Genomic DNA, 14,708 nt, shown 5'->3' with positions numbered 1-14,708 from the left:
TTCAGAAAGTTAGGGGAGTAAGTAGGAAAGTCAGTAAAGCAGCAAGAGACAAAGTTTTGTGGTAGAAAGTCACAGCAAGGGTGAGTGGGCCGGGGCTGGTATCATACAGAATGGAATAATTGGCTTTGAAATGCAAGGAAGGAAATGAAGGAAAAAGAAGACAGCTGACAGTGCAGATAGAGGAAATGAAGTCATTTTTGACCTTATAAGGAAAGAAATGTTATAACCAGGAGACAAAGGACAAGAAATAAGACTAGAACTCGTAGAGGAGAAAGTTTACCGCATAGGAACTGGGAACCATGGCTAATTAGGGTGTGATCAGTGAGAGTATTCAGATAAATCCAGATATATTAAAGATCTCTCTGTGTTGAAAGAAAAGGGAGTGTTGTAGATGGCTTTGCAGACAGAGCTGAAGTATGATGGAGTTCCTAAAACCTAGTGTTGAAAAAGCTGAAGAGCCACAAAGCCAGCTTTTGAAAAAAAAAAAAAAGTAGAAAACTAGAGTTGAAGGTGAGACAAAGCAGAAATAGTAGAGAATATGGAGTTGTGAGTAGAAGTTTAGAGAGAAAATCACTGTGAGGAGCAGGGGTTATTCGAAGCCCTTCTTCTGTGTCTCCTGGAGGAGGAAGCAGCGCAAACAAATGCCTGTGGTTGAAGTGGCTTTTGAGCTACCTGATGCCCTTGGGTGTCAATTCAAAGGGCTAGAAGGCCCTTCTTTAGAGAAAGTAACATTGAAGCACACACAGACAGAGAGCTAGCTCCAGTTTGCAGGACTGAGAGAGAGGCCTCTAGTTGTGGAGACAGAAATATGACCGAGATGTCTGGCTGGAGGCTTTGCGGAGTATTGGAGAGATGAGCGGAACATGAGACAAGCGGGTGGAGGGAGGTCCAGTGGGAAGAACAAGGGCTGAGGAGACCAAATGGAAATGTAGAGGAAATGTGTCATGTTCAGATGACTCCACTGCCAACTCCATGCCTGAGTCAGATTGAGAGCTAGCACCACCATACCATCCTTGAGGGCCAGCTTTAGATGGGGTGGTTTGTAAAACTCGGTAGAGTGCAAGCACAGAGGGCTGAAGTAGAAAATCCATTGTAACTGCCAGCTTAACTTCTCTCCTCCTAGATAGGACACAGACACACAAAGGGATAAAATGACTTACCCCAAGGTTCTCCCAGCCGGTGCTCAGCTTCAGAGCCAAGACTAGAACCCCCCCTAACCCTCATCCCAAGGCCGTTTTCTGCCTCCAACCACTATTTCAGAGGAGGCAGAGAGAGAGTGACACTAAGTGTCATGACTGAAATGTGACACACATTGGGAGAGTCGTGTCTCTTATAACGTTAGCCAAACATTTTTTGCTAGAAAGCCAGAATTTAAAATGTCCACTCTTGCCCCAGAGGGTTTGGTTTTTGTTTTGTTTTGGGTTCAGGAATGATCTGTTTGAGAAATGCTGGTGCTCCTGGTACTTGTCTAAGCCTAAAGTCCCTCTTGTTCATGTTTGTTCCTGTAGTGTCTTTGGCCTCGAGCACCGTGGGGTTGGCTGGACAGGTGGTTCACACAGAAACCACTGAGGTTGTACTGACAGCAGATCCCGTCACGGGATTTGGAATCCAACTGCAAGGCAGTGTGTTTGCCACGGAGACACTCTCTTCCCCACCTCTGATTTCCTATATCGAAGCTGACAGCCCAGCGGAGAGGTGAGACCCTTTTCTTTCTCAGCATCTTTCTTGCTCTACATTTCTGGCACTGGCTATCTGTGAGTGGCTAATAAATTATGGAAGAGTGCTCAAAGCAGGAAATGCAAGATGTAATGAACTCTCTGTTCTGACAATAAAATTTTATGTTCTTGATCAGGTTCAAGAATTATGAGCATGGATGCCTTTCTCTAGCTGAATTTGTCCATCGGAGGACTAGAGGCTATATTAATTAAAAAGAACAATCCATGCCCCCTCAAAAAGTCTGAAGTTCAAATTTCAGTACCTTCTCTGCCATGCAAAAATGTACATCTAATGTTAATATGATGGCTCACACCACCAGATTATAACAACACTATGGTTATGAATTATAAATTATTTCTCAGAATAATTCTGGATTCCCTTACTCATAGTTATAACCATGAAAATGCACAATGCAAGACATTACAATTAACCTAAAACAATGCTCACAGCATTGCATATACAAGACCAAATGCTTATACTATTTTGCAAGGATCAAACAAGGTAGACTTGCCAAGCTTGGCTTGATAAATATTTACTCAATCTTCAACCTCTAACATGTGGTTCTAAATTAGATGTGGGGTGCTCCAGATTGGAGATAGAGTGATGGCCATTAATGGAATTCCAACGGAAGACAGCACTTTTGAGGAAGCCAATCAACTCCTCCGAGACTCTTCCATCACGAGCAAGGTCACACTGGAGATCGAGTTTGATGTTGCAGGTATAATCTGAATCTCGAATCAGTGACAGAGTTGGAAATGGGCTTCCCGTAAATTGTGTTGGTTAGGTAGCAGATGGAGGACTCTTTATTTATATACAGAGCATGTTTTTGTTTAAGAGGTTTGAGGTGTCATTTTGAATTGAGCCTGTATTAGTCATTAAAATGTCACCACAAGAACAATTGAAAATAAATGTGACAAATTGAATAAATAATTGCCACAATGGTGGTGATTTTTAAAAGTCATGTCCCTCTTATTCTTCCTAATGTCATCCTGTATGCTAGAGAAACCAGATTCTTTAGTCTCAAAAAATAGAGCCCTCTGGCTGAGCACCAATGGTTCATGCTTGTAATTCCTGCTACCCAGGAGGCTGAGATCTAAGGATCATGTCTGAAAGCCAGGCAGCAAAGTTGCCAGAAATGGAGCTATGGCTCAGGTGGTAAGAGTGATAGCCTTAAGCAAAAACACTTAAAGCCTAGGCCCTGAGTCAAACCCCAGGACACTGTGTCTCTACCTCTGTCTCTCTGTCTCTGTCTCTGTCTCTTTCTCTGTTTCTCTCTCTCACACACACACACACACAGAGAGAGAGAGAGAGAGAGAGAGAGAGAGAGAGAACCTTCCTGACTCTTCTTGTAGATGAAAGTTGTATAAGGAACAGTGAATATTCATTAAGGGAATGAATACTATCCCAGTAGGTAAATATGTGGTCTTTAGAGTTAAAGGCAAATTGTACCTGACACTCATTAAAAATTACAAGGAAAACTTTATTCAAGACTATTTCAATAGGGTCATGATGATTGTAAAAAAAGGGACAAAGACTGAATTAACTCCAATACAGCCAAGGCTCATGGGAATTTAAATGCAATCCACAAGAAAGGTAAAGCTAAGAGAAAGGTAAGGGTAAGAGAGACGGTGGATAGAAAAATACTAATTGAAACTTGATTAGCCATCAGAGGGAAGGGACACATGTTTGCTAAATGACTAGATGCCAATGTGGGTTCTTCCCTTAAGAAACCATACTCACATCTTCACATCAAGTTAACTACACAATGCTCTGTTTGTATATATTGCCTTATCCTCTATTCAGTGGTCTCAGCCAGGATATTTGCCCCAGGGAACATCTGGCAACCAGTTTCATGGAATTCAGTCATAGAGAAAGGAGACAGGATACCAAATAGAGGGGAGAATTCATCATTCAGAGGAGTGTTATCTTACTTTGTTTTTCTTTTCTTAAATAAATTTTCTTAAATGTAGAGATATTTGAGCATATGTAGGACCCAAAAAAAATGAAGGAGAGAGAAAATACTGGGTGGAATAAGGTCCCCAAAAGAACATGAAGATGATGCGGATCATGAGACAAGTAGTCTAGAGTGGAAGGCAGAGACCACTTGCCAGGAATCTGAAGAATGGGATATTAGAATATAAGTATCTATATGCACATTGAGTTCAAGTAGTTTGTGTAATGTCTAGCAGGCTAAGGTTCAGTAGTAGTCTGGGGAGCTGGAAAAGAGGATGTGGTTTAGAATAACAAATGGGGAAATGAGACAGGGGAAAAATAACCAGAAGGTTGGAAAGGATTTTTAAGGTCAGGGAAGGACCAGGCAGAATCTGGAAGCTCTAAGTTTATAGCAGTGTCTACCAGCATTCGAAAGGAAGTTTGCTTGTGTATTCCTTTTTGGGAAATCTCAGCTGCAAAGGAACAAGAGAAGAGAAATAAATGATTGGATTGAGCCAGACATTGAAATTTCTAGAGAAGGTTCAATAGTTGAAGAACTTAAATCCAGGAGGTTCAGATTGTTGCTGGGAGACCAGATAACATCAAAAGAATTAACATGAAAATATTGCTTGTTTTGTGGCTGGTCACATTCCTGAGTACCGTGTTTCATTCAGTCATTTTTGTTCCATATAGTACTACACAAGTTCCCATTATTATGTCTTCAGAAGACTGAAGTACGTGGAAGTAATGGTGAACGTGGCATTTTAACTCAGTCAAGCTGGTTTCCAAGACCAGATTTCTAATTCCTGCCCTTGAAAAAAATCAAAGCTGGAGCAGGATGAGAATCAATAAAGAAACAGCCTGATGGACTGAGTGGAAAGATAATGGCTTAAAGAACAAGGTGTCCTCTGAAATTAAATTGGGCCCAGTAAGAAAGCAGTGGAGAGAGATATTGGGTAGCAGACAGAAGTCATAGTGTCATAATAAGGTTTTGAATTTCAGGGATACTCAAGAAAGGATTAAGACTGTCAAGGTGCTAAAGTAACATAAAGGGGAGGCAAAAAGCACTCAACTAGGGGACATCAGAGATATTGGAAGATGTGTGGTGTGTGTGTTGTGTGCCTGTGTGTCTCTGTGTGTGTGTGTGTGTGTGTGTGTGTCTGTGTGTGTTGGTTTAGTACTTTAATATCTTAGGTTTAGATTCCTAAAAAATTGGGAGGTGTAATATCTATTAAACATTCTTTATTCAGTGCCCGACTTATTTGATAGGGGATAAGGAAAAGGAAGTTAAGGTCCTCCTGTCCTTGTTGGCTCCAGGAAGCACCCATTTCAAATGGATAGACGTGATCTACAATAGGGCAAGAAAATATGTTCCCACCTGTCACTCCCTCTCCCCTTGCTCAGACATCACTAATTAATGCCATTATTCTCCTGCTGAATGCAAACACAACCTTAGAATCCTTAATGAAACACTTGTTAAGTCATTCTTGCTCTTCAGGAATATTTTGGAAACTGTTTAAATCAGGGAAATCCTTTTAGCCAATAAAGAACTTGAGACATTGACAAGAAATCTCTGAATGTGAGCTAGTTCAAGACTGCCCTGTCCTCATGTGTATCCAATCGGCTGAATACATGCAATCATTTCCAAAATTCTTTCTCTGATACATTGTAAACCAAAATGTTCATTCTCTGGTCCTTGCATCTCAGAGGTAAATTGTCTGCATTTAAAAAAATATTTTAAATAATGTAGAAGTGGTTACAAAGCCTGACTGAGAACATATCTTGCATAAGCATCGATGAAGCTTCTTATAACCCCATCATTCTAATAAATAAAAGTTCAAACTATTTCCATTATTGGCCAAAAGCCTTTACCAAACATACAATTTTATAAACTTAAAATCCTAACACTTACATCTTTTACAGTTTGCCTTGTTCAAATCTGTCTCCTTTTTTTTCTGTCTTTTTTTGTTGTTGTTATGCTGCTGGTCATGGGGCTTGAACCTAGGGCCTGGGAACTGCCTCTTAGCTCTTTAGCTCAGAGCTAGTGCTCAACTACTTTGAGTCATAACAACACTTCAGTTTTTCTGGTAGTTAATTGGAGATAAGAACCTCACAGACTTCCTTTCCTGGGCTGACTTTGAACCACAATTCTCAGATTTCAGCCTCCTGAGTAGCTAGGATTACAAGCATAAGCCACTGAAACCCAGCCTCTTCATTTTTAGTTTTTTAGTTTTTAGTTTTTTTTATGTCAGTACTGATGCTTGAATCAGGGCCTGAGCACTGTCCCTCAGCTTGTTTGCTTGAGGCTGGTGCTCTACCACTTGTGCCATAGTTCCCCCTCTGGCTTTTTGATGATTAATTGGAGATGAGTTTCTTGGATATATGTGTACTCCATTGTATGTTATAGACAGTGATAGACAATTTGCTCCAGGAAAGTTAGAATGAACTTGTGACTTTAAATGAGCATCATTATTCCACAATACTGTGAAATTTGGGAAATTATGTAATCACTTAATCACAATTAAAAAAAAAGAACCTCGGGGAAGGTAGGGAGGGAAGGGATAGTAGGGGGAAAACAATGGAGGGGGTAACAATGCTCAGTAGGAAGTGTACTCATTACCTTACTCATGTAACTGTAACCCTCTGTATAGTATTTTTACAATAAAAAAATTTAAAGAAAAAGAATTTCTTGGACTCTTCTACCAGGGGCTGACTTCTGACAGTGATCCTCAGTACTCAGCATCCTGAGTAGCTAGGATTATCTTTTAAATAACAGCCTACCATATCTAGCAACTTGAAGCTCTTACTTCAGTAATGAAGTTGTTTTGTAGAGGAAATACAGCTTTGCCCTGGAAAGAACTCTCAGTGAAAATCCTACTGAATGTTGTTTACAATCATTACTGAAGCCTTCCCAGTGCTTTCCTCTGAGTCTGGGGCCAGGAGGGTGGGGGGGCTGGGAAGGGGAGCTTAAACATTTACACTCCTCACTAGGGTGTCCAAACTGATGAATGATCATATGGTGGTTATCTTACTGCGCCAACAAAGAATGCTTGAGGCTGAAAAGCAGACCAACTGGAAAGAAGGAAACCTTTTTACCCAAATGTGTTTTTAATTATAGTATTAACAAAGATAAAAACAAAAACAGGGAAGTGCAAAATAATCATATGGGAGTCTAACAAAATCAACACCATTTGTTCCCTGAATTATATTTGCTACTCTAAGTGGGTTGTTTTCCCAAATATTGGAACCTTTTCCTTTTGAACAGTATTTCTTTACAAAAATCCCAGATTAAATATGCCTTTGAGTTAACAGGCAAATAATTATAGCGTGAAAAAGTATCAAACGTAAAATAAATCATACTGGCATTTAAGGATTAAAATGAAGCCCCTGTTGATCAAAGGCATTCATTAGTTGATATTTATTTAGTATGCTTCAAATCTCCTGTAGTCAAAAGTGATCCATGACTGTTTACCAGGAAGTAATAACACCTCCTCTAATGTCATTGACAATGTTAATCTTGATCAACTTTCCCTGCCCTAAAAATTTATAAAAAGCCAAGGGTTACTTAGTAACTATTCTAGATCTATGTTTCTTGGCCTTTGTGATCCAAGACCTCGCTTGTATAAAGATAGCATCAGAAGCAAATGGTGTGTACACACACAGATGTACAAACACAAAAGTACAATACATCCCTCTCTCCCCTTTCACAGTTCTCTTTTTCTTCCCCAATATACCAAAATCAACTGGTCTCTCCTTGCTGAAGGAAATGGATAATTTGGTCTCTCATGAGACCTCTTGGAAAATGGGAACAATATAAATTTACTCTGATTAGCTAAACAAATACATGTACATGGGTTCGATTCCTGACATATTAGCATTAGTTGAGGACAGCAGTTGAGGTATTACCGCTATCTGTCACACTGACCTGCTTACAGAGTTTAAAAGAGAGTGAACCAAGCAGAGGCAGGAGACCTAAAAGGAAAAGCCCAAACACAGAAGAGCAATTTGAGGGCTCTTCTTTACAGGTGGCTTTCTAGAAACCTAGAGGGCTGAGGGAAATCAAATTTTTACTGTGTTTTCTAGTTTAATGTTCTATGGTGAACATTCCTAATTGAACTATCAGATCTGGGTCTTGTAAAAAGTTCGCCACCTCAAGGGAAAGGACAGGAGGCCAAGTAGAACACTTTAAGTCAGAACAAGGAGAGGCAGACTCTATTTCCCCATGAGCCTTAACTTTCACCTCTGTTATACAGAGACTCACAGAGTTTGAAACATGATGAACAATTGGACTAGATGCCTGAGAGTCTAGTAACTCTACCCATATCCCATTCTTTGTGGTCTAGGTGGGAAGCTAGCCTTGAATCCAATCTAATGAATTGGTAAGAGTAGTTTAGTTGGGCTGTCCTATAATTCTTCCTTATGCTCATGTTTCCTTTACTCTTGATTGTCCCCATTACTCTTGATAACATAACCTGTGAGAGGCGATTGTAATCTTTAGCAAGTTAGTATAAGTTAAGTGTCTTTTCTTCTGAGGATATTTTCATTGACCACTAATTAAAGGTCTCCAGATTATGAAATGAATGTTAAGAGTACATGTAAGAATCTGTAGCAGTTGCTTGCATTCTCAGCTACCAGTCAAGACCTGTGAAATCAGCAGACTTGTATGGAGCACCAAAGATCAACCAGTGCATACTGGTTTCGCTCTGTTGCTACAGTACTGGTTTATGTACTTCTATACTGGATGGTCAGTATCTGTGCCCACCTACAAGGACCCCTGATTATCTCTGGGACTTCCTTGAGCAACCCAGAATCCAAAAACCAAAAGTTTACTCTTATTTCAATTGAGGCCTCCAGGGCCCCAGCTCTGTAGTAAGTGTCTAGTATAGCTGGTCACTGTCAATACTGTTCTGGGTGTGAAACATTTTGAATATAATTTCTGCTTATACTCCTTTTATCATCAAATCATTGCCGACATTACACATTAAGGCCTCTCTCTTCCCTCATCTCCAATCAACAGCCATCACAGCAAACTGACATCTCTCCTGAAATATATTTCTCTAGCTGCCTTCTAACAAGTCAAGAGGAAAGAACTGCTGAATAGTAAAACTCTGGGAAATGATGGTTGTGAAGGAAGCACATAACTTTAGCATGCCCATACATCCAGGGCTCCAGGCTTCATTTTCAGAAATACTGATGTCATAAATCAGGATGATTTAGGAAATCAGTGTATTATATTTGCCGATTATACTCTGCTTGAGAAACACCAAACTGTGGCCGCACATCCTGCAGATGTGGGCAGAACATGTGTTCGTCATCAGGAGCTTGGTTTACTAGGCTTTCATAGCCAATCACCTTGCTTCAACTTGCATCATGACTACTATGCTAGTGGTCATGATACAAGTACTCCAGATACATTTTCATTGATTGGTGCTCCAGGCTTACCGGTATTTTATAAACACTTTTTTTGTTTCAAAATTGCAGAATCTGTTATCCCAAGCAGTGGAACCTTTCACGTAAAGCTCCCTAAGAAGCACAACGTGGAACTTGGAATAACCATCAGCTGTAAGTAAAACTGGTCTCTTTGTAAATACACAATTTTTAAACACAGTAGAAAACTGTGTTGCAAATGCTTTCCAGGTACAAGGAATGCTCTTAAGTGTCCCTGCCCAGCTTCAGGGTCAGGTGCAGAGCTGTGTAGCCAGTCACTCTGTGGGCACCTACTATCCTTGTAAAAGGCTCAAGTTCTTTCAGTTCTCTCTGCTCTTATATTTCTCTATTTGTAAAATGAAACAAAGGTATCTTCAAAACATAGGGTTGTCTTGCGTGTCAAATAACACAGCATTTATATTCCTTGTATAGTGTCTAGCAAGAGATAAGTAAATACTCAGAAAATGTCTCAGCCTGATGCCTGTAGCTCATGCCTGTAATCCTAGCTACTCTGGAGGCTGAGATCTGAGGACTGTGGTTCAAAGCCAACACAGTCAGGAACATCCAATAGACTCTTATCTCTAAAAATCCAGAAGTAGAGAGGTTGCTCAAGTGGCAGAGCATCAGCCTTGAACACAAAAGCCAAGCAAGAATACAAAGCCCTGAATCTAGCCTAAAGCAGAAAAATACATATGGTTTCCCACACTTTAGTATACTATAGATTAACTCTCCTATTTAATGAATACAATAAAACAATACTCTAATGGAAAAATCACATTAACTGAATCCTAAGGCTGTCTTTCCATGTATCTGCTATATATCTGTAATCTATTTCACAAGACTAAAGCAGTTTTGCTTACTAGGGTAAATTTCTGAATTCCTTCAAGGTACAGGTTATTCAGTTAACCAATCCAAAAGGAAAAGCAGAGTATATAAATGTGTTTAATTCTCTTCCTTCCTCAGGCTCTACTTTTATAACTACTTGGTAAAACAACTTTGAAGTTTTCATTACCAATGGACTTTTATAGAATGAGAATTGAGGGTTACTTTTGTGCTTTCAAAAGCCATAGACTTAAGTTTATCCATCAATGCAAGAAAATGCATAAAGACACAAAGAGATACAGCGGGCATGCCATGACACAAAGTGGTCCCTTCAAGAAAGAATGAGGGGGCTAGGTCAAAGCCTCCATGCACAGTGTTTATGACAATGACTCAAAGAAGAAGAAGTAAAAAGAATTTCAATTTGGCAGTATGAAATTGGGCTGCCCAATTCAACTTAGATGAAATGAATTTACAACTAAGTAGCAGTTTTGTTTATAGCTGATAAACCACACATACCTCCTGCACTAAAAAGCTGGTATTATCATAAGAATAAGAAAAGCATATGTAGGAGGGTATATATTTCCCGCCCCCTCCCCCAAAGTTGGCTACAGGGGGAACGAAGTCAAAAAACAAAGGATATTTTAGACACTCCAGGCAGATTTTTAGGTGCTACTAAAGTCATTTATGCCTTTAATTAGGTCCCTTGGCTCCTTTGAAAGTTAGCTGTGGAGCAAAGATGGCATGTCACTATTCTGTCAACAGCTGAAGCTGTTGGAGTACATCAGAATTTACCATTCTGAGATTCAAGGAGGCCTTGCATTCCCCTTGTAACTTTAAGACTGTTTTCATTCATTCTGATCATTAACATTCTATTCACTGAGTCATTCAGAATGAACTACTACAGTAATGTCTCTTGGCACTGGACAGTGTTTAACCTTCCAGAGTACACAAAGACCCTGCTTATGCTTCTGTTCTTCTACCTTCGCTTGATAATATTCAGGGTATCTTAGCATGCCCTAATCCCTGCACTACATCCTTCAGTCCTTAGAGCTCTTTCCTAATGCAAGTGGGCATTCTGAAATCACCTCCTACTTGGAAGCTCTGTCACCACTGCACATGTACTTCTTTCTCAAACTTGGCCTTTCTTTGATTGCCTTATATAATAGACTTAAGAGTTGGTATAGATATATAATGTATTCAGTATCCATGGGAAAAAATATCTTGTGCCCTGGTTCTTTTAAAAGGTAAAGATTTAGATGCTTAATTTCTATAAGATGTTTTATGTGTGCACCACTACAAAATATTTGTTTGATTCACATATACAATCATTTAAAATCATGCTTTATGATGGCATTTCATATGCACTAAACATTTACTTCTGCGATAGTATTCCCAATAATGGCAACAATCCAAAATAAGAATGGCTTGTGTTTTAGCCAGTGCTAGGCAAATGCTATTCATGGTGCCTGAAATATAATGCTTCTCCTTGATGCAGAAGTGATGTATAGGTTTGTCACATACACTTGTCAGCTCTTTCAGAGCTACAGCTGCATTTACACAACTAATCATCATCATGCTGGATTCCTGTCTCATTGTGGCAAATACTTGTATTTTGCCAGTCACAAAAGCAGAATTTGCTATAAGAAAACTTTTTTTAAAAAAAGGCCATGCTCAGATTTTCATTGCTAAGATACTGAAGGCTCACAAAGTTCTAGGCACATAATGAGGCACTCAGTTAATACCTGTACTTGTTGAGTGTCATTCAGTGAAAATTCTTTATCAGCAAATAATGTTATGCTAGCACTGTACCCTTCAGGAGATGAACTTTTAAGAGAGGTGATAAATGCAGATGTTTTGCAAATTCAGTAGGTAGGCAGAACATTACACTAGGTGATAGGCAAATGCATGTCCTAAAATTACAACTATTGGTTCTGTGTTTTACAGACCTAGATTTTTTGGCCTAGATCATTTGTTTCAATGTTTTTACAACAGCAACAAGATGATTTTGGTTAACAGACACACTCTATACCTACTGTCCCTTGGAAATAAAACAAAATGAGTGGACTCCTAATGCATGAATGTCCGATATGAGAATCACCATGTTGAGTATTCACTTGCAACTCCTACATGTAGAGCAGGAGATGCCTCTTTCCTTCTTTCCTTTTTCTCCCAACATCATTCTGTTTGACTAAAATAAATCTTGCTAAATTTTATAGGAAATAAAAATAAAAGGGCAATTGCATGGATTAAAGAAGGCTTAACTTGAGGAGGCAACAATGCTTGATAAGAAATGTACTCATTACCTTGCCCATGTAATTATAACCCCTCTGTATGATATTTTCACAATAAAAAAAAAGAAGGCTTAACTTGAAAATGTTCAAGAGGGACAATTTAAAGATGATAAAAATCTATTGTCCAGAGCTAAGCACTGGTGTTTCATGCCTGTAATCCGAGCCTTTCAAGGCTGAGATCTGAAAGATCACAGTTGAAAGCTCATGGGGGCAGAAAAATCTGTGAGACCCTGCCTCCAAAATAACCAGCAAAATGCAGGTCTGGATGCATGACTCAAGTAGTAGAGTACCAGTCAAGTGAGCAAGCTGAGCAAGTGAAAGGTCCTGAATTCAAACCCTGGTACCAAAAAAAATCTAGTGTTAACTATAGTCATCTCGTTTAAGAAAGAAATCCAGGGAACCTCTTTTCAAACACAATGTTATTTACTGTAAATGATATTTGCTGTAAATGTTATTTGCACTGCAGTATTATCCTCACTCTGCACAAAATCATTTTGTCTTCTTCACCTTGTAAAAAAACCTCTGAGTACTAAGAAGTAATCCTCCATCATGGGAAGCGTACATATTATGAAAGCCATTAGGGTGCACTCTCTAGACCTAATTGCCTGAGAAATGAGCCCTTCTGATTTTGGAGATGGTGAACAGTTTTAGACTAATTTTCTCAGGTTCCTGATGAAACATTTGCAGTACATTAGCATCAGACATTAATTTATTGATATTATTGCTATAATATAGAGTGATTTATTATAGCAAATAAAGTGGAACGACCTAGCAGAAGGATTCAGTTGAAACAGGAAGCCACATTCCGTGCCCTCACACTCACATTAGTCAGGAATCAGTTCTTCCAGGACAACCCCCTCGCCTTTCAATTCAGAAAGGCCTAGTTGTGTCTGTCACATGGAGTCTTTTTTTTGGGGGGGGAGGGGGAGTCAGGTCGTGGGGCCTGAATTCTGGGCCTGGGCGCTGTCCCTCAGCTCAAGACTAGCACTCTACCACTTGAGCCACAGAGCCACTTCCGGCTTTTTTTTTTCTGCTTATATGGTGCTGAGGAATCGAACCCAGGGCCTCATGCATGCAAGGCAAGCGCTCTACCACTGAGCCACCTTCCCAGCCCCACTTGGAGTCTTTTTTACATTGGTGATATCTTTGAATCTTTTATTTACAGGTATTGATATCTACTATGTGCAGGGCATGGCACTGTGCAATTTATGTGTTTTCTTATTTAATTCTCATAGCATCTCTGTGATATCTATCCATATTTTACAGAGGACAGTACTCAGATTGGTAACCTCCAAAGAGCTAATAAAAGGAAAAGCAGGGAGCTACACCCATTCTGCAGGCTTTATCACTCTTGCACTTAGCCCTGTCACCATCTGATTGATGAATCTTCCCAGATCCTATATCAGAAAAGCAAAAAGCATCATTTCATGAGTTCAGTTAATCTGTTGCCATTCTTTTGTAGTTGTGACTGAATTGTTTTCAGGAACAAAAGCTTGCTAATATACACATGTATATAATAAATAAATATTAAATATATAAAAATATATTATATATATTTAGAGAGTGTAAATCTATATGATATATTTTTAGAAAGAGAGAGAACCAATGCTGCTTTTATGACAAGCACAAAATATCTGTCACCCCCGACCTCCAAGTTTTTAGAGTACTTACAAAGGCAAGAATATTTAGAAATTTTTTTTGCTAATCTTGCAATTAAAACTTTACTTACTATTCCATTTGAAATTAAACAACTTGTTTTACTTGCCGTGCATCAAGTGTATGGCTACAATTCAGTGAAAACTGAAAGAGAGAGATAGTAAGAATCTCTCCAGTGTAGTTTAGAGACTTCATCAGATCCTTTGAGCCAAGTACAGTGGCAGAAAACTAAGTTTGGCAAATGACTTTATTATAGAAAGTTCTTGGACTGTTTGTGGATTTGCATTTAACTTGCTTTGAAATTCAGAACATTTCTTCAAATACAGAAAAAGTAATTCAGTACCAGTTATCATTTTCTACATTGTCTGATAATTGTTTTTCTTCAGCAAGTATCCACTCTTTCTACGCTGTTGATGTAGCACTTACATTCATAGGCAGAGTAATATGACAAAGAAAGAAGGGGATAGAAATTAAAAATGAAGGTAAGAAATTATCCTTATTTGTGAATACTGTGATCTTGTGCTTAAATGACCCTAAAGACTGCACCCAAAACTCTGGATCTGGTAAATACTATCAAGATATAAATATCAACTCATAAAATGCATAGCTTTTCTATACATCAGTAACAAACTTGCTGAGAAAGAAATCAAGATAATTATCCTATTCACAATAGCCTCAGAAAATACCCAGGAATAAACTTAACTACAATAAAACCTATAAAACATTAATGATAAAAATTGAAGAAAATAATTCTAAAGATTTTCTAGGGGCTGGGAAGGTGGCTCAGTGGTAGAGTGCTTGCCTTGCATGCATGAGGCCCTGGGTTCGATTCCTCAGCACCACATAAGCAAAAAGAAAAAAGCC

The 14,708-nt window shown here is 39.0% G+C and overlaps 1 protein-coding gene across 1 annotated transcript in view; it reads left to right on the top strand.

The window, feature by feature from the left end:
- Grip1 (glutamate receptor interacting protein 1) overlaps nt 1-14,708 on the top strand; it is a 169,088-nt gene that overhangs the window by 98,758 nt on the left and 55,622 nt on the right. Inside the window, exons 12-14 of the mRNA XM_013018571.1 lie at nt 1,509-1,695; nt 2,289-2,434; nt 9,130-9,210. Coding sequence (XP_012874025.1) covers nt 1,509-1,695; nt 2,289-2,434; nt 9,130-9,210 — 414 coding nt within the window. The remainder of the gene's footprint in view (nt 1-1,508; nt 1,696-2,288; nt 2,435-9,129; nt 9,211-14,708) is intronic.

The sequence above is a fragment of the Dipodomys ordii genome, unplaced genomic scaffold, assembly GCF_000151885.1.
Source record: "Dipodomys ordii isolate 6190 unplaced genomic scaffold, Dord_2.0 Scaffold3, whole genome shotgun sequence".
NCBI lineage: Eukaryota > Metazoa > Chordata > Mammalia > Rodentia > Heteromyidae > Dipodomys > Dipodomys ordii.
The sequence above is the reverse complement of the archived record's forward strand: the minus strand, read 5'-3'. Positions and strand labels throughout refer to the sequence as shown.